The sequence below is a fragment of the Arctopsyche grandis genome, chromosome 5 (genome assembly GCF_051622035.1).
Source record: "Arctopsyche grandis isolate Sample6627 chromosome 5, ASM5162203v2, whole genome shotgun sequence".
Classification (NCBI taxonomy): domain Eukaryota; kingdom Metazoa; phylum Arthropoda; class Insecta; order Trichoptera; family Hydropsychidae; genus Arctopsyche; species Arctopsyche grandis.
The window spans coordinates 24,364,610-24,386,686 of NC_135359.1; the positions used below are offsets into that span (position 1 = coordinate 24,364,610).

Sequence of the window (22,077 nt, forward strand, 5' to 3'; positions counted from 1 at the left end):
TGTACTATTGAATATGTATATGAAATCGACCTACACCTAGTTTGTAAATAAATATGTATTTAATTTATTTAAAGAACTGTTTATTATTTGACCTTCGTCTTATCACCACTTCGGCTGGAATTTGTTGGTAACACCCTTACAAAAATATTTACAAAATGTAAAAATGCAATGCTTACGCGATCGTAAAAACTGCTGGATTCTTTTTATCCCGATATATATTCCACGAAAGACGAACGCTCACGACTGCAATTAAAATGGTACGTCACATTCCAGACACTATAAGACGATGTAATGTGGCACTTTGCATTTCATTGCGGATTCGGTAGTCGTGCGATAAGCGTCGTCAAAATCAAACATCAACTTCACACCTAGCTTCGTTTTAGTTCAATTTCACAAAAATCAATTTTTATAATTCAAGTTTAAACCGGACGATGATTCCAACCGTTGAATGTTAAAAACCTGGATTCATACATGAGAAAGAAAATGATCTTCAGGAAGAAAATGCGCTTCTCAATAGAATCATTTAGCTGTTGAAAAAATTTGTTTTTGGTTTTTCCATAAATACATTAAGTAATTGTGATATATTTATTTTTTAAATTATTTATTTTTAATAAATTAAGTGAAATACAAGCGCCGAAATTCAAGTCTGCACAAGTTCTGGAAGCCCATTCAGGTAAATACAAATTATTTTTATTTATAAGATATATATATATATATATATATATATATATATATATATATATATATATATATATATATATATATATATATATATATATTCTTAAAATGAATTTATGTTGATGTCTGTGAATACTAATTATAATTATGACAAACTAATTGAGTACTGTTTCAAAGCACGTAATTTGGATCCCATTACACGTTTGTTATGTAATAGTTCACATGAGTTTTTTTAGTAAAATTTATTTACAATACAAAAGGATTAATTGTCTTTAAAAACAATTCATTAGAATTATTACTCATCGCATGTCTGTACATATTTGTATTTATATCATTCAATTTCATTGAAAAATATAAACATTACATGTCTTTCTGTTGCATATACGTATGTACATATATATACATATTGAATGCGTGTATCATGTATTATATGTATGTACATATGTAGATGCAGATGATACATTTCATATTTGTATGCTTTATCAAAGTACATATGTATTTTAAAAGGAGTGTGACGACTTGGTTTTTTTTTCATCGGTGTCACTATCTCAGTGGAAACGTAGTTTGTTAGTGGATTATGAAGAAGCTTATAGTCACATTTTGTTTATGGCTTTTGATGATACTGATAAATCAAGTTCAAACAAATGTAAAGAAAATTGACATTATGATCTCGTCGTAAAACACTAAAAGTCATAAACGAAAAAAAAAGCAGATAAATGATGAGTGTGCCATTTGTGACAATGTTGAGCATGTGTACTTATGTATGTACATACATTATAATATATTGAATGTAAATTTTGTATATGTATATAATACAATAATAATTATTATTGTTTGTAAAATATTTGTGTAGATGGAAAATGTTTAAAAATTTACTCGACATTTGAAATCTGAAAATTGTTTCATACATTTTGATTAATATATGCAGGAATTAATAAAGTGCATTTAATTTTATTTCATAGGAACTGGATGTATAAGATTATTTTTAGGCATATTGCATAATATATGTATGTATGGATACTATTTTACATTTTTTTTATAATTTAAAAACCATTATTTATTTATTTTGTCCAATTAAAGTTAAAAATGATTAGATTAGTTCAATATTGAATAATATTTATAGTTACATCAATACAATGTGCTGTGACATCTGTATACAATTCAGCAAGGCTAGCTATTCGTACACGAAAAATTATGTTATTTTAAAAGATGGCATTGTACAATTCCCAAGTAAATATAATACATAGCACAATTTATTTGAAAAAGTCATATAAACGATATTTTCAATTCATATATTCGAGTAAAAAAAACTGTAATATTGTATGAATATACATGTGATTATAATTTTCTTGTCGGTTACTTAAGTTTCTGTGGATAATGAACCTACTTGACCTTTTCACTGACATTGCGATTTGCGACACGGTATTTTCCCCACTTTGGATCGTTTAATTATTCTCAATTGGGTGACTCCAAAATGCGTACTTGCCAATCAAGTGTAGATTTTTTCCAATTAATATAATGGCACTCGGAATTGTTATAATCATGCAATGTTCGTATCCATATCAAGTACTCACAAAGGTACACCTATTGGTAAAACAAACCACACTTTTGATTTGATTAGAATTTTAATAATATAAAATTGGCCTTGAAATAACAATAAAACTGATACGGTTGTGTTAAAATAAGAATAATAATGTACCCGCAATGGAAAAGTTAGTCCTTAGCATACCCATATAGCTCAGATACATGTGTAATTGTTTATGTGACATTTTTCCATTACGAAAGGACACAGATAAGTGTTACAACAATTAGAGAAATATTTTTTGCATGTCTGCCAATTAATTGTTCTCGTTTAATTTGTTCACCACGATAGCGAACAAGGTCTAAGAATTTTATCAGAATGATCTCTTGATGATTTGTTAAGTAAAGTACTAATCATTATGAATAAGAAAAAATAAAGGATAATTAAACAGTTCAAAGAGTGATGCGCCGATCTATCAAGATACGAGTACATATGTACATAGGTATAATGTGTTTAGCCGTCATTCGTGTCATTGCCATTTTCATGTTGCGACTTTTTGAAACAATGACAATAATTTAAGGTTTTGTTGCATTTTTTTTCATGTCTAAGTAACTCACATACATGTCTTGCTTAGTGGCTCTTCAATGGCAATGAAATTTGTGTCGCCTACCGGACGTTCAAACCTCGCGGTTTGCATTTGGTTAATTGTCAATGCTATTGACCCACTGCGACTTTAACAAAGTAACAAGCCCAAAAGATGCCTTGAAGTGATGATAGACAAATTTAATTTAAAAATTTTGATATTGCGTGCATGACCCGTGACCAAAGCAAGTTGCACACCAAGGCCTCACTGATACTGATAGTCCGATTAGCATTTTAGGTAGGCTTTAAATTCAGAACAGTTACTTCTTCGAGAGCTACATATACATACATATATATTCGTATACCTGGCGCTATTCAGCTATTTTTGGAATGACTATATGAGTCAACTTTAGATAACCAGCATTCGTTGAGGAAAAATTGCGAGTAAAATCATTAAGTTTTACCTTCAAGCATACCAAACTACCGGATACCAATTGTATCGAATCGATACTAATTCATTGATTATATTATTAAGATCCGTCTATCTATCCTAATGCATAAGATCATCGGAATTTAATTCGCGATAAGTTATATTTTCCCTTTGTCCGTCGGTACTACCTTCAATAGGTTAAATAGATAATTAGATTTGCATATTGCAAGTGTGTTTGTTGAACGTGCGATTGTCAGGATGCTGTAATACTCGTCTTGGATGCATGCTAATAAGTAAACAAACAACCTTCACTCACGTGGTCCTCGTTTTACAGGTGTTGTTGTGTCAAACAAATCCCACTGGATGTCATAGGTTTCAAAACTGTAATAGCCGTCTCAGTGTATAATATGAAACCTCAAATTGAAACGCGTTCATTTTAATTCCATATATTCAAATCGTCTAAATTTAATAGTATGTAGTTACATATAATATTACTTATGTACATACATATTAACAAGTTGGTCTATGAAAAACGGATGGCTATAAATTAAACAGTACTCCATCAATATTTTGTTTAAAAAATATTTATTGACATATAAATAAAGGTAATATAATATGCCATTTTGATATGTTTATGCGCGATAAATATTATAACATCACTCTCATGAACACACATTTGGAGTCGTCTTTGGAAATTCGCCTTCACTTTTCTCAGTGTTTCTATTTGTTCGATTTGATTTTGTATTGCGGACTTTAATTCTTTCAGCGTAGGTGACTTTTTTTCATACACGTGTGCTTTAAGATAGTTCCAAAAATAAAAATCACACAAGGAAAGGTCAAGTGAACGGGCAGGCCAGGGGACATCACCAAAGTATGCAATTAACTGTATGGACAATGAAGCTTCGGCTGTATGGACACTGGCCCCATCTGCTGGAATCATATATTTTCCCTGTTGATACCTCAATCTCATCTTCGAAGTTCTGATTGTATTCATGATCACTGGCATAACTAACCAAATAGCATATGTATATGTATATAGTGAGGAGTTGAACAAGCATCATCACAGGTTCCTACTCTCTTCGAACGCCGAGAAATACTCATTACAATAACGTCCGTTTCCCATGGACCACTCTGTATATATTGTAGATACTAGGGATCCCAAATATTCGAATATATTCGACTATAGAATATCGAATAGTAGCTTTAAATTATGTATTTGTAGTTTTAAGAAGTTCAAGATATTATTAAAATTTTATGAGAATCATTATCCGGAACATCCAATAGAACTAAAAGAAATACGTTCGTATGTAAAGTATTCGAATATTCGGATTTGGGATCCCTGGTAGATACTCATTTAAATATGTACATGCATTTTCAGAATGATCGCGATGTAAAATCAAAAGTATTACATTTTTTTTAATCGATAATCTTAATTGTAATCTCTATGTATATAGTACATAATATATAATCAAACAATGTTATTTGGAAATAGCACTTATCATTTAATATCAATGCTATTAAATGTTAATTTATACACAATACATTGCTTGTGTCAACTGATTCATTACCCTACCTATTGTGTAAAATATAATCTTGATTGTTAACTAAATGTTAATGATTAGTTAATGCTTGACGCATTTTAGCAAAATATAAGCCAACTTGTGTCCACACTTTCAAATCGGTGTGAATTTTGAATGTTAATCCTATTACGCAGAAGGACAACCGCATTATAAATCACGACGACATTTTTGGGTATATCCACACCTGAAGCTCTCCTTATTGAAACTTCTTCTAATTAGCTATCGGAATGCGGAATAGGAATTAGGTTTTAAAAGCGATTTGCAACGGGTCTCGAGATCGCATAAAAGATTCTAACGAGCTCTTCAAGTTTGGCGACCTTTGAAAGAGTTAATGTTGCAATGATTCAACCACGTTTAGAATTGATACTTAAGATTACTTAACAATCGCTGCGACCATTGATGTGTGAAAATAGTTTTTTTTTAAACGGATACACATCGCAAGTTGACGACTTAAGTGAGAACTATTGAGTGTGTACTATTTTCAATATGAGCGTATTCAATTCGAATTAAAAATGAACGGGTAGATTCCCTCAACGTTTACGAGAATTTATACACAAAGAAAAAATCCAGTCCTTGCTTTTGTCCAATGTACATAAGTTTTGCGCGTAAATTCGTATTGTGCAATCAGTACATCTGTCAGTGAAAGCGTGCGATTCGAGTCAATGTCAATAAACGAACATAACCCGATAAACTCATTATTATGTAATTCGATTTGCACAATTCAATTTTTTCACGTAAATTCATACTCAGAATGATTATAGTGATCGTCCACATATGCATATTTATTAAAAATTTATATTAAACGGTATATTGTAAACAACGGTTAACTCTTTGGGTGCATTGTCGTGTGAACGTTTTGTTTCATTTCGCGTCGCCCAAGTTTATAATAACTATCATTAAAATAAAGATATAAAAACAATGCTTTTGTATTTCAGTTGTACTCTTTTCAAATATTTATCAATTTTTGCGAGAATGCGGCTATCTATGATTTTACGGTTAGAAACGTTTAATTTATTACACAAATATTGAGACAGTCATTCGGATAAAGTTATGCTCCAATTGTGTAAGTATTCTGTGAGATGCTCTAATGCATTCTAAGTGCAACAGTTAAGCGCATTTCAAATTACAAAATGAAATCATTGCACTTTTGGTTAAAAACAATACAAAAATCATATTGTGTTCGTGAGTTGGAAAATAAAGTTGATAAAATGACGTGATTCGCACACACGCAACATAAAATATTTGATTCCTGATTATTGAGTTTACTAAATGTATTTATTAAATCCTATGATTTAATAAATACATTTAGTAGAAGTGAAAACCTTTAGTAATGATACGTTTTGGGAAGTGAAAGTTAGGAAAACACTCATTGATCGTCCGAATGTGCGCAAATACGTACATACATAAGTTGATATTCAAATCAAACGAATTTTAGGGATTGACCCCATTTTGCAATGAATAAAAACTTCGACTTAAATGTACACTATGGAAATTATTTCTTAAACTTAACAGGACCGTTTCCTGCAAACTTTAGTCAAAATATTGTCGATGTTTTTCGTAAATGCGCCTTAAAGTCATTAAAACGACATCGATTAAGTATTGTATAAAATATCTATAGTATCTAATATATAATTTCGAAAGAGATTTTGTATGTAAGTATGTATGTATGTATATATGTAAGTATCTTTGGTTGGGAATTTCGTAAACAAAAGAAAGTTTCTATGACGACAATTCAATTGGTTGAATATTATATTTTCGCTGTTTACATATATTACAAATATTGAGCGAAGCTGGGTAAAATAACTAGTAATATATAAAAAGATCTTCGATCAATATGTTTCGCCAGTGATGACGAATGGATGTGAAACTTGGATATTAAGTGGCAAGATGTTACACAAGGTCCAATGTACTCATATAAGTATGGAACGCTGTATGATCGGCATAAAGAGGAGAGATAAGAAACGAGTATCCAGTTCCAACGTATTGTTGGTGAGAAGTATGACAAGGGTAATGGATATATAGTGAAGATATTGAAATGGCAATGGGCGGGTCATGTAGCTAGAAGAATGAACAAAAAGTGGACAAATGAAGTGCTAGAATGGTACCCGAGATAATGTAAAAGGCAGGTTGCAAGGATGATGAAATTAGGAAAATGTGTGGGGTGAGATGAATGAGAGTTGTGCAAAACAGAGATGAATGGAAGAGTGTTGGAGAGACCTTCATCCAGCAGTGGATGGTGAATGGCTGTAAACGATGATACATAATGAAGACGCATTCTGTATGTATGTATGTATGTACTTGCATAATGTTACACTTCGGATACCATAGTTTGAATGTGCAAATTTATGCACAATATAAGAAATACTACTCAGCTAGGCGTATGAGAAAACGGTATTTTATTTGAATTCATTTGTTGATAAACTAAAAAAAAATATATGATTCTGGCGTTTGCAACCAGTCCAGCGTTAAACTGACGTCTTCGGAAAATCTGGTTTAGGCTGGTGAATCATCGTTGAGGTGTACTCGTGACGAAACAAACGAAATCAATAAATCATGAATTCGAAGTTTATTGAACGATAAAAACGAGAGCCAAGAAAATTAAAAAAATATATGCACATCAATGTTTCTCAATTGTCTTATAATTATGAAATGATTCGTTAAATTTTTAAAGTGTAATGTTTTTATGTTCTCATATTTTATATTGAACGAATCAGTATGATGACTTTGATCAGTAAGCTAAATAAACGGAGAGAATATTTCGATTGTATTAGTTTTTGGTATAAAATATGATTCTCAGCATAACAATTACATATATGTATCTAATACATATATGTATATATGTAATTTCGAATGAGACTTTGTATGTATGTATGTACATATGTTTGTTTTTTTGTCTGGTACGTAGAATCCGTGACGTTTAATTTAATAAGAAATCAAATGAATATTGAAATAACTTTAAATAAAATAAAACTATTCAAATAAATTTAATAAAATTTTTACTATTAGATTGGCCGTGTTTAAGCGGTTTATATTACAAATACCGAGCGATGCCGGGTAAAAACTCTCGTGTATTATAATAACAAATAACGTAGTTAGCAAAATAATTGATGTAGAAAAAAAAAATTATAGTCGGAAATAAACGTACGAACATTTTACATGTGTATACATAATATACTGTGTGGAATTTATACTGAAAAACATCTATAAATGAGAGTTATTTGCCAAAAATGAAAAATAAGATTTGAACGTTAAATTAAAGTAAACATTCGTATTTTAAATTATGCATTATACAAACAACATCATGATGTTTTATTTTTATTTTTATTGTGTGTGTGTATTTAATGATTAAGGCAAATGTTGAGATGAACCGTCTTTAATTTATTCTTATTTTATCTTCTTCGTGGAAATTTTGCATGGATAGGAAAATTCAGTGGTTAGTACTTTTTAAGATATACATATGTATGTAAAAATACAAAAGGAAAATCATGGATTAATAGAGGATGTCCGTATTACTTTCCTTATCACACGGTTAGTGGTTAAAATTTAATGATCATGTTTGATGATTTACACATTAGGCGGATTAAAAAATTAAATGTTAAACCACTTCCGCCAACAAATAGATTGTTGAACGTCAAACTATATTCGCAAATAATAAATCATATTTTTTACATTTTACATTTGTAATTGTGATTGATAATAAATGGTAATGAAAAAATTCGGTTTATCAAGCATGAAATGACTATGCATTGAAAAAAATTAAGAATAATGAAAATTTCTCAGAACAAACTCTTATGATCCTTAGTTTTTGTAATCATTTATTATTGCTGGGTTATTCCGGTGATTTTATTTTAACAAATTACTTGCTAGTGTCTGCAGTGGCTTTAATGTAAGATGCAGTAAGACATATGTAGTAATAGATGTATGTACGTATTATATTTAATGTAAAAAAATGCATAATTGTAGATCATAAGTTCAGTTATTTTATATTGAGTTACAAAAACTCGTACCACATCTAAAGATAATTTTAATGTTAATAATACACACACACACACACACACACACACAAACACATATATATATATATATATATATATATATATATATATATATATATATATATATATATATATATATATATATATATATTTATTTAAAGTTTGGACCATTGTAGCATTACAGGAATTCCTAATGCGCCACAATGGTTAAAAAATATAACAGAAAAGAAAAGACACAAAATAATAACTCAAGAAATTAGACATAACAAAAACAAATCATATATATACAAAAACAACTAATAATAATAATAATAATAATTACAAATTATAAAAAACAACAAAGAAGGGAATGTCTTATAAAAGAAAAGAGAGAAAGAAAAATAAATATAAATATATGACTATATACACAGAATATATACACAGACGATAATACATTTATACATAATCATAAAAAAAGCAATAGCAATTATAATAGCAGATACGTAAAAATATCGAATATAAAATATAACATAAGGAATGCCTTGCACCTACAAGCCAGTTCCAATAAATAAGAACCAACTGAAAATACAAAACATCCCTGTGAGGCCCAAACGGAAGAGAGTTAATCAAAATTCCACTCATAAATCACAATCAATCATAAAAACAATGATGAGCGCAGACTACCAGATAAATGGGTTAGAGTAATATCCAATAATTTAAGCTCACTAAGGTGGAAAATATCACATTCAGTCTCGGCAGCAACGATTTCATTAAGAAGTCGAATAGCTCTTGGAATAGGAGCCATTCGAAAAAGAACTGTGCGGGCAGGAGGTACAGCCATCAAATGATGATGTCTACCACGCACATTGTTATTAGGGACATAAAGTCCCAACTGCCTCAGCAACAACGGACATGACGTATTACCACGTAGTAGCTGGAGAACGAAACGAATTAATGAGAAATTTCTCCGAAGTTCAAGGGAATTATACCCAAGCATGCCCAATATATATATATATATTTTTTTTTTTTTTTGGGCATTCCTGTGTGTGTGTGTATGATACATCCGATACATTCGTACCATTTAAAATTGGGGATTCCTATAGGTACATCACCAAGAATCAAAAACATGTGCGCCAAAGAACAGGTTTATACAAATTGAGTGAAAACAAAACTACATAGTAGAGTCATTCGAGTGACGTATGGGGAAATCCAGCCTCGTTGTTAATTTGATATCGTTGTTTGTTTAAAGACACACATTGACTTTTAATGTATCGAAACAGCATACGGTTTTCTAATGATGATAATGATGTTTAATTTTTTGAAAATATGTGCGCATCTTGAGTATGATTTTTTGTGTTTAATTCAAATTAAATAAATCCAACCTTGCGGTGACAAGTCCTTGTGTCAATTAATTTTGTGCGGTAAAATAATCATTTAATTTTATCATACTTCCTATTTTTTTGGTTTATACATACAATGTGATACATTATTAACTTAAAAATGCTTTAATATTGTTTCAAATTTAGCTCTACTCAAAGCTAAATTTGAAACAATATTAGCTTGTTCTCAAATTTAGCTGTACATATTTACATATTTACTCGACACATCATGTCGTTTTTTTACCCCTTTTAATTTTGCAATACAATCAATATCTAAGATCTTTGCATCCTATAAACACTACATAGACAACGCATAGCGTGTGATTAAAAACGCAAGCCATCTTAATTCACATTACCGCAAATTCGATACGGTAGTGAATTTGCGGTAATTTCGCATTGTTTGTTGCGTTAACAGGCATAAAGAACTGCTTTTCAGGGTCCAAATTTTTAATGTATTTATATATCGGCTATGTCTGTCTTCTTATAGAATTGCATAATGCATGGCAAATTTGACGATAAGAATTCGTTTTACAGCTTGAATTATAAATTCTTATCAAAATGTTGCGAGTTCGTTGGCTTATTTGCATTCTGTGTAAGAATGATTGAAGAATATACATTTTTTCACTTTTCTTTTTTTGTAAAATAAAGAATGCAGCATTGTTAAATATTATAGGCGTTATCTTCCACTGATGTGTTTTGATATTGTGTTTGATAAGATTGTTTTGTCTATAATGTCTTTAGTATAAAGATAAACCAATTTACATAAAGCATGCGATACATATGTATTATAAATTGACACGATTGAAAATTTGCGATAGTGTGACATTAGACTGCAATTAGCACAAATCTTTCGGCCTTGTAAGTGTATAAAATAAATTTCGGGTATAAAAATATCTAGATATTAATATAGTGCGTCTGTTTGAGATCATCTGAATTAATAGTTAGAATGAAAACAATAAATCATTAGACGTAAATGTTTCATGCTTGACTCGACGTTTTGTACCTCTAAAACGAGCAAGCAGTAAACACTGAATCCGCGGTCCAAATCTGGTCCAAGATTTATAAAACAGCTAAATGTTTATGAATGTGTTTGTTTATTGGGAATGTGTTCGATGTTATGATCGAAGTCTACATGTGTTTATATGCTTAAGTTTTCAATAGTCGTACAGGTCTTCGATGAGACTGGTTTTTATTATTTTGTTTTGTACTGAATTGCAAAAACGGGTTTCGTCAAACTGCAGAATTATAAATAATAATGATCTCGTGGTATTTTCGCATTTGAAGACAGCTCTTCGGTTGAGGAAGTCTGAATACCACTGACCTACGGATTCCTACCTGACCGACTGAGTTACCACACCGTGTGGTTTTTGAGTTTATACCATATTATTATATGGTCAGTTACCATTCTGCAGGCGAGACGTTAGCAACCACCTCTCTGCGGCAGAATTGGCAGCATGAGACTCAAGACTTAAAAATTTCGTTCTCAAAAGTACGATTTTAGAATTTATTCCATGTGTTAGAGCAAGTAAAGTGTTACAGTGTATTGTGTGCTCGTTGTTTCATTGATTAATTCATGAAAATTATAATTTTAAGTGCCGTTTTCATTAGACCAATTTTATTGGACTAGGGGGTTCAATCACTTCAAAGAATATTACTATTTACACAGTTCGAATAGAATTTGAGTGTTTGCCAATTGATAGTTTTCCAATATTGTGTGATGTTCTATGCATATTTTATACATGTATGTATGTGTGTGCAAAGTGAACTTATAATATTTTTAAATTATTGATGAGACTTACAACATACAATTTAATAAAACTAGTGAAAGACATATTATACATACCAATATAAATAAAGTCTTGCTTGGTCCTGTTTCAAAAGTAAATATGAAATTTTTTTGAGGATGCTTTTTATTCTTCTGATTCTTCTTTTAATTTATCTATGTACGTAGTAACAATAGATGAAGTTTTGAGATCATGCGAAAACTCGAGATTTTGACTGATTCAAACTCAGAATTGATCATTGATAACGTTTTCATGATCTAGAAAAAATGTATGTCTGTGTGTAAGTGTATTTTGGGGGATTTTTTGAACACCGCTAGTCCTATCGAATTGAAACTTAGTATCAGTAACTGAAATTCTTATCAATATGACGTAATTTTTTTTCAAATATTTAAGTAGACCGGAAATGGTACCTCCCCTTATACATAGGTGTCCTCTTTTTATTTAAGTTTTTTAATTCAATTATCTCCCAAGCCGCTAACCGAATCGGACTGAAATTTTTTACATGTAATAGAAATTATAAATTTTATACCCTTATATTTTTTGAATATTTTTACCCGGACCGGAAGTAGTACTTTTATGTATTTTTTTTGAAAACAATATTTCATTATTTTATTTTGACCTTTAAAATTACTTTTATTTTCTTGATATTTAATGTGTATAATAGTTATAGTGATTTTAGGTAGTAAAAAATTTTGAACAAAATCCGACAACCGGAAGTAGAACCTTTGTCTTGTGTAAGTTTCCCTACATTTCTTATATTCCTCAAATACATAGTTAAAGTCATGGGTTGGTCACATCCGAATTTTTTTTAAGGGGCACAAATACATACAATAAAATGATTAATACCTTGCAAAAGAAAATACAGAATTCATTTTCCATTTATCTTTCACTTAAGGACCACTTATAATGCAAAACAAATATCAATTAGAAATATCATGTACATGTTTGACCTTCCTGCTAATCGTCGAATATTCACACATAACCTGTTTTTTGGATGTTTAATAAGTATTCCCGATAAGTGTTGTTGAAATTTGCATAACGAGCTTTTCCTTCCCCGAATTATGTATATTATAATATGAACAGTTACGAAATTTATACAATATTGCTTAATGTTAGCCGTGCGTGAATAGTCAATTATGTTCTAGGTACAGTGAGCTTATTTTTTGCAGTTATCAATTTATTCCGACATAAATCGTCTTGATGATTTGCACAAATAGTTTGTGATGAACCAAAATGAATCAATTTTTATTTGTAAGATGGGTCATTAACGGCTTAGAATATAATTTGTTGCTACAGCCTTTTTTTAGTATACACATTTGGCCATTTAAATATGCTATTTTTGTCATATGTCAATTAAAGTAACGTCACACTGTTTTTCATCAGAACGTAAATTGCATATTAGATGATGATGATACTTGAATTGGCCGTTTTAAATAGATTGACGAAAGGCTTTTTTTTAATTAATTGCGATAGATTTTAATTTATGTATTTAGATATTGAGAAATTTAATATTTTGAAGATTGCAAATTTATTTTTACTATCTATGTATGCATATTTAATTATCACGTTGAGATGATAGAATAGACAAGTGGAAACCAGCAGAATAGATTAGTGGTTAGCATATAATGCTTTGAACAGAGTGGTCACGGGTTCAAATCCCACTGGTTTTTGCTGGCCACACCATAAATAATCAGCAACACAGTTTATCATCCTTTATTTAGGTGTTTTGATAAAATATTACTATTTGTTATATTAATTAGCCAGCAGCATGGCTCAGTGATTGGGATTTTGCCTAGCACCAAGAGGCGCCGTGTTCGATCCCGTGAGTTGACCTCGATTGAAAAGAATTTATTCCGAGTGCTGCTAGTCAGACTTGGATATTTGTGCTCCAGGTCTATCGTTTCCTATCAGAGTTTGCCAATTTATCTGATTTTCATTGAGACGCTTACAAAATATTGGCAACCTTACCTAGTTTCTCGCAAAATCTCAAGATTTTGGCAATCTCGAATTTCGCTGAATTGTATAAATTGCTGCAAATTTTAAAATTTTACCATAAATGTCTATATAGATTTTAATTGATGGGTCTACATCACGGCACCGAAAATCAAAAGATAAAAAAAGCAAATATCGGAAGACAAAGATAGAAAATCGAAAGATCTTAAGACGAAAGATCAAAAAAAAAAAAAAGGTGCATTGTAAACGGTAGTATGTATATATAATATATATCAGTGGCATGCGGTGAAATTATCTCTCTTTTTATCATACAGCCTTGTTTAATGTGCGCGAGCAGGATACGGGAGGAAAAGCCTGTTCCTCTTGTTCCTGTTGTATCCTGCTCAGACAAATTAAGTGAGGATCTACGATGGGGTGATAGAGATTTTTACCGCATGCCACTGATATAAATATGTATATACTAACCGTTTTTCATATGTATGCATGGTAAAAGAAAATTTTCGATTTTTTGACTGTCGGCGCGGTGATGGTCACCCGGATATCAATTGATATTATATTTATGTACTTTGTATAATACTAATAATATTTGTATCAAATGTACAATGTTTATGGCCTTTCTGGGATGAATTAAAGATAAAAATATGCAAACTATTTTGCTTATAGGCGCCCGTGAGAAAATGGACAAAGGTTTTTCCAGGAAATTATATCACGCATCACTGTTGGTATTACTTTCCTTACATGTGATACTGTGCTGTAAGTGAATTGCAATTAATTTAAAGAAAATAATAGATAGTTTTTATGGTTTGAGATATAAATATTGACTTTTTTAGATATCGATGTGGAAACGACGACCATAGATGATGAGGCCATTACAAGTACCGCGTTTACAGATGCGACCGAAATAACCGAAGAGCCCGAAGAACTTGAAGGTCCAAATCACCCATGCTACAGAAAATGCGAAAGAGGAAAAAATATGGTGTGCCGTTACAATTTTGAACTGGAGTGGTATGAAGCGATGAGTAAAGCATGCTTCAATTGTCCTTTTAATGTCACCGATTGTGACAGGAAAGATTGTATACCAGCTGATGGAATCGGAAGACCTCTGACTGTAGTGAACAGGAAAATGCCAGGACCCAGGGTTGAGGTAAGTTCATTTTATTTCGATCAATTTTTTTTAACAAACTTTGTGATGTTATATAATGTATGTACATAGACCAAATTTAATTTAATTTAGCATGCATACTGTAGTAAAATTTTTGATTGTTGCGATATATCGTTGCTGGTGTTGATGGACATCGTATAAATGTGATGGATGATATTGCATTTTCATGGTATGCTCGAAGCCATATCGTAAATAGGTTCTTGTTGAGAGCATGGTTAAACGCAACTTTCACTGCACTTGTTTGACAACGTGTTTATTTATTTTTTGCTCAAATTGAACACATACTCTGAATAATTGAGCTGACTCAATTTTTGCTAAGGATCAATTATTGTGGTAGGTTATTTTGTAATCTGGTATAGAAAGTCTATTTAATACGTTATTTTAAATGATTAGTTCAATATTTGGAGGGGATTTATGGTAAATATGTTGGAAGGTATTCAGTAATCAAGCCCAATTGCAACTATAGGTGAAATCATTTTTCTTTTTCCGCGTTTCCTTTGTTTTACAATTTTATTATAATATACTAGTGTTGTACCCGATGTAATATCATTGCATGGGTTGTGGCATATTAAGTTATTAAATAAAAAATAAATTAAAAGAAATGTGTCGATGCTGTGTTCAATTCGCACGTGGTCGATTTTTTATCAAATACCTTTTAAATATATTTAATTTAATATTTATATTTAATTGTTTAATATGAAAAAATGGTAAAAACTACCTAACTACCTATTTACATATAAATAATATAAAACACTAATAGAAAAATTAATTAATTAATTAAATAAATTTTCATTAATGATTGGTAAATGCTCAGAGACTTAGCGCCGCCTATTAGCCTAGTGGAAACATTGATAGCAAACAGTATACATATATATATATATACATATATGAATATAGAAGATTTTTTCTTTCGATATTACATACATATATTCGTACATTTTAATATGTATGTATGTATGACAAATCGAAACTACTATTAAATGTAGTACGGCATGCCTTATTTTACATAGATTCACACACAGACACACACAGTAACACACAGATTAGCGATATTATATACATATGTAAAAACGGACAAGATTTGTGTAAATATGTTTGTGGCGGACGCGTGGAGAAACAGCCAGAGTCGAGTGGTCGAGGAGACGCGAGGAAGCGTGGTAGAGGGGCAGTGGGGGGGTGGGGTGGGGGTGTGGAGCGTCATGTGACATCAGGCCGAGCGACGACAGGCATGTTACGTCAGGCTGAGAAACGGATGACACATACACACACACACATTCATTCATTTTTTCGAACGGGTGGGATTGGTGATCGTGTAATGATCGTGTAATAATTTTTACGATTAATATTACGTGCGCGCGCACCTACAAGTTACCTTACATATAACATATAACTTTATTTTAATTCGTGTATCAATACCTTTCCGAAACCACCCGTTGAAATCAACGGGGACAATACCACTCGTATTTAATAATTGTCTAATGCACGCTGCGTTTGAATTTCGTTAGCATGCTCCATCTCACTTCCTTCCCTTGGAATCGTATATCGTGGAAAGAGACGCGGCATATCACTTCGTTCATATGATCGGAAGACAAAAACAAAATAATTTTTTTTCAAAAAAATGAATTAAATTTTAAATTATTAATTCCGTTGATACGAATTGCGGTATTTCACCGAGAGCATAATTATGTGCACATAGGATACTAATAAAGATATATTATGATTACGATTTTTCTAATGTTTTTGATATAGACCAAAATATGTCACCATACATTTACATTGCATCTAAGCACCTAAAATATACTGCAAAATCCTCTATTTATTATTTGAGACCCCAAAATTTGCCATTTATGATCTCGTTTAATATAAACTGTGTGTGATTTTAATATAATATAATATGAAATTCGAGACATAATTTAAAAATAATCAGATACATACGTAGATCAAATATTTAAAATTTAGCGTTAACTTACAATGTTTCTTTGAATATGAAATATTTTAAAATATATTTGTACTCAATTTCAAACGGAACAAACTTCACTGTGTCAAACATTTTTACTATTTCCTGTCTATTTACGTTTTCTTGGGAAAGTTTTTGTCTCCCAAGAAAACGTATTTGCTTTCTAAAGCGGAAAGAATAGGAAGTGGGAATAGATAATGATTTTGGAGTATAGTATAGATTTTTGGTGGTGCCAATTTTATATGGATTTATTACTTGGATAAAATCGCCAAACTTTGACAGGAGTCAGTCGATCTGAATTTTATAATCACACAGATCTTGCCAGCAGCTATAAGCATATTCGGAATCATCTTGGAGATCAAACATTTTTTTCGAATCTGAATGGAATAATTTATTGTGTGAAAATTGATATTAATTTTTTTTTCTTAAATAAATTACTTATTCAGATAAGTAATTAAAATTTTTGAAGCTTATGCATTGATTATATAACAAAATATGAGTAACTCTTAATGACAAGGTCAATTTGATAAATTGACAACCTCTTTAATCATCACTCGCTTTAAATGAGTTTATATAATAGATCGTTGTTCCGCTATACTTAGTTGTTCGCGAAGAGTGCGTGCAAATGATCATTAAAATGATGATTGTCCCGTTTTGCAGTTGTGTGAAACGACGCAATCAAATCAATTTATCCTTTCTGTAATTGTAAACGATAGTTATGATTCGATTGAAGCAATTGTGTAAGTGGAATTTTCTCCAAAGTTCAATATCGCATCATATCATATTTATATCATAGCGCTATTCTGTGTCTGTCTGTCTTGTCTTTCTATGTATTTGAGATTTTTTTTCTTTTTTTTACTATTTTTTTTCTTTTTTAAAAATATATATTTTCTTATGATGCCATTACGGGTTGTCCCTGAGCTGAAGCCTATGGTATTAAATTTATCATATTTTTTATTATTATTTTTTTTTTTATTTAATTTTTTTTATTACAATCAATGTACACTCGTCATTACAGATCGCTCCAATGCGACGAGTGTATGAGAATGGTCAGACAACGTATACAGTACGTTCAATAAACATGGAATACAATAATTAATCAAGTACAGAAATAATAATCATAGAGACATCTATGGATTATTTTTAGATTTTGTGCACAATTATTATTACAATTTTTATACACATAATAAACACGAAATTATAGAGATATCTATAGATTTCAGATTTCTGTGCATAATTTCTACAAATTATACACACAAATTTTTGTCACAACAGGAAATGATCTATTACCAATTTTCAGGAACCGTTTCAAACATAGATATATAATACACATAGATCCGCCCTCACGCTTTATACTGGTCTCCCTTTTGGCGCATGCAAAATACATGGCGCATGCACAGTTTCTCTCAGTAGGTAGGTTGGTACCGCTGCGTCGTAGGGAAAAAAACCTTTTTTTTCCCAACTTCCCCGCTAGTTAAACCCCCCGCACCCCTCAATTAGTGAAGACAAGATCTCCGACCAAAATCACACGTCAGGGCCCATCTAGTGTATTATACATCAATGGTTTCAACAATGATCAGATTAAATTGGCAAACTCTGATAGAGAAACGATCGATTTGGAGTCACAAAACCCCCAAATCTAACCAGCAGTTTGACGAGTCGAACCATCGATCGCAGTGGTGCTAAATATATACGCTACCATTAAGCCTAACTGCTGGCTATATTATATGTATATATAATATCGCTATTTTGTGTGTCTGTGTGTGTCTACTGTGAAAGATAACGCTTGCCGTACTATAATAGTTGTTTTGAATCGACATACATATGTATGTACATCACAGCTAAAACATTGCCGACAAAACGTACGAATATAATAACAAAAGAAAAAACTTCTATATATGTATATACTGTTTGCAGTATATATAACTACTATATCTATTGAAAATTTATTTAATTAATTAATTTTTCTATTGGTTTTTTTATATTGTTTACATGTAGGAAGTTTTTACCATTTTTTTATATTAAACAATTAAATATAAACATTAAATGAAATATATTTAAAATTGAAAATTAAACTTATTATGAAAATATTTTTGAAGTTTGGCTAGTATATAATAATACATAAATAGCAAAATATATTCATATTATGTATATCGTTTAAATTTTAGTTTTTTAAATATTTTACGATTCAAAATCGATTGTTTCATATTGATTATATCGTTTATATTGTTCTAGGTGTGTCTCGGTGATATGGTTATAGTCGATGTGCAAAATTCTTTGATGGCCGAAGGAACAACCGTTCATTGGCACGGTCATCATCAGAGAGGTACACCATACATGGATGGTGCACCACTTGTTACTCAGTGTCCAATAAGTCCTGGGTCCCTCTTTAGGTACTCTTTTACAGCGGCACATGCGGGTACACACTTTTGGCATTCTCATGCTGGGATGCAACGAGCTGACGGGGCTTTTGGTGCATACATTGTCAGAGAACCCAACGATAGACATGTGGATATATATGATTATGATAGGTATTGGAATTCGTTTACATAAAATCAGAACATTTCCAGTATGTAAAACAATGTGAGTGAAATTGAAATCGTTTGATATTTAGGTCTGATCATGTGATGATTGTTATGGATTGGACTCATGATTTAGGAATTTCACTATTTACTAGTCATCATCATTCGAATGGTACAAATAAACCACCATCTCTTCTTGTGAATGGTAGGGGTAGATTTAAAGAATTTTATCGGGGTCAACCATTTTTCACACCCGCCGCTAAATTTAATGTTGAACAGGTATGTAATACAAGTGTAATATAGATTTCTTTTTATTTCTGTGTAATATTTTATGGACATATTAGTTATATATATTTTTTTATTTCAGGGTTTTCGTTATAGATTTAGAGTAATTAATGCAGAGTTTTTGAATTGTCCTATTGAGATGTCAGTAGATAATCATACTATAACTGTGATTAGTAGTGATGGAAACGATTTTGAAGCTGTTGAAGGTTAGTTAAATATAAATTTTTTAACAAATGCATTTATAGTAATTTAATTATTGTATTTAATTTGATTAAAATGAATCTTATATTTCAGCCGTTTCATTAGTTACATATGCTGGTGAAAGATTTGATTTCATCATAGAAGCTAATCAAGAAATAGATAATTATTGGATTAGATTCAGAGGTTTAATGGACTGCGATGAGCGTTTTACAAAAGCGAGACAGGTTGCTGTTTTACATTATGATGGAGCTATGGAAGCAGAACCAGATGGCGACCCAACTTGGGAAGAATCACATCAAGAAGGACTAGTGAGATTTTTAAAATTAATTCTTAAAATTATATTTTGATAATTGATAGTATGGATATAGTATTATAGTAAAAAATAGAAAAGTACAAATGATTTTTATTTTTTTTAGCAAATAAATGCTCTTAATGTTGGAACGAACCATACCATGACATTGAGTATCCCAGAATTGGATTCATTAGAAGAAGACGATCCTAGTTTACGACCCAAGGCTGATATGCAGTATTATATTTCTTATGATTTTTATGCCAAAAATAATTTTCATTTTCACAAATATCCTCACTATGGGTATCATCAAGGTAAAAAAATCGAAAACTTTATTGTAGGATTATAATATTATGTACTATAATAAGCTTATATAAATTTGTAGTTGATAATAATGGTTCTCGTCTTTATACACCACAATTAAATCACATAAGTATGAAGCTACCATCGTTCGCATTGCTTCCGGGACGATCGAGAGTTGATCCGCAGAAATTCTGTAACGAATCAACTGTCACTGGATGTGTTGATGACTATTGTGAATGTACTCATGTAGTCAATGTGCCTCTCAATTCTGTCGTCGAAATGATATTGGTAGATGAAGGTAACGTTGAATTGTTTGAAAAGCTGCAGGAATGCTAGAAATTGGTTTAGAATTAACAATATTTTATTTGTAGGGTTCACATTTGATGCCAACCATCCATTTCATCTTCATGGTTATGCATTTAGAGTTGTAGCTATGGAACGCGTTGGAAAAAATACTACAATTGATGAAATAAAAAAACTAGATGCTGCAGGAAAGATTCATAGGAAATTAACGAAGGCACCACTCAAAGATACAGTGACGGTGCCGGATGGAGGGTACACAATCATTAGATGGTTTGCCGATAATCCAGGTACTTTCAAATCGTTATACACAAATTTGATGTTTCTGAAGAGTTCAAATTTATAAAAATATAATACTATTTTAATATATTTTAGGATACTGGTTGTTCCACTGCCATATTGAGTTTCATGTTGAAATTGGAATGGCTTTGGTATTCAAAGTGGGTGAACACTCTGATTTTCCTCCGGTTCCAAAGAAATTTCCACAGTGTGGTGATTATGTTCCTGATGAATCATTGGATTCGGATATACACCATTACGAAAATATTAATAATGGAAAAAATGGTCCCTTCATAACAATTTCACATTGGTGGCCCCTGGACTATTTTACAAGTACATCAGGCAATTCAGTAATAAAAGCGAAAGGTTCCATTACAATTTTATCTCTTTTATTAATATTTTTAATAAAGCTTTAAAATCATATCAAGGGTTGCGTGTATTGTATTTTTGCATTGTATAAAGGCATTTTACAAAGTTGTAAATTATGGTGTTTGAGGACAGAAAACTTAGTTTTTTTAATTCGGTCAATGAAATATTGATTATTTTAATTATAAGATTTGAAACAGTATTTAAAAATGGTAAATTTAATAATGTACAAATGAAATTTTACATAAATTTGTGATTTATTCCTAAATGATTTTATTTGATGGACCAAATTAAAACAGAAATATTTGATGTAGTTTGTATGTACTTCATTTGTAATATATTTATAGTATAAAAATATGTAAGATACATATTTGGAGATCCAAAATTATAATGGCTCATATTTATTTAAAGTAATTATTTTTTTCATAAAATAATTTGTATATAACTTTTATATGTGATATTTTGTATTATAACATAGTGAATGATATATTTTAATAAATATATGTACGTAAATATATGTTGTATTATTTT

General features: G+C 30.8%; 1 protein-coding gene across 2 annotated transcripts; it reads left to right on the top strand.

Moving 5' to 3' along the window:
- The first annotated feature begins 310 nt into the window (after positions 1 to 310).
- Positions 311 to 22,056, top strand: LOC143911523 (uncharacterized). 2 transcript variants are annotated; one of them, XM_077430417.1, is made up of 11 exons: positions 311 to 673; positions 14,546 to 14,635; positions 14,713 to 15,026; positions 19,237 to 19,532; positions 19,616 to 19,802; positions 19,891 to 20,014; positions 20,103 to 20,317; positions 20,426 to 20,612; positions 20,684 to 20,899; positions 20,973 to 21,191; positions 21,277 to 22,056. In XM_077430417.1, the coding sequence occupies exons 2-11, from the start codon at positions 14,560 to 14,562 to the stop codon at positions 21,594 to 21,596; spliced, it is 2,154 nt and encodes a 717-aa protein (XP_077286543.1). In that variant the 5' UTR covers positions 311 to 673; positions 14,546 to 14,559; the 3' UTR covers positions 21,597 to 22,056. The 2 variants fall into 2 exon arrangements, with proteins under 2 accessions (XP_077286543.1, XP_077286542.1); XM_077430416.1 differs by lacking the exon at positions 311 to 673 and adding an exon at positions 11,420 to 11,634.
- The last annotated feature ends 21 nt before the right edge of the window (positions 22,057 to 22,077 follow it).

Excerpts from the sequence above, each read along its gene's own strand:
- LOC143911523 (XM_077430417.1), top strand. The coding sequence starts at position 14,560 with ATGGACAAAGGTTTTTCCAGGAAATTATATCACGCATCACTGTTGGTA. Across the intron at positions 19,533-19,615 it reads GATATATATGATTATGATAG|GTCTGATCATGTGATGATTG; the intron begins GTATTGGAATTC and ends TTTGATATTTAG. Across the intron at positions 20,613-20,683 it reads TCACTATGGGTATCATCAAG|TTGATAATAATGGTTCTCGT; the intron begins GTAAAAAAATCG and ends ATAAATTTGTAG.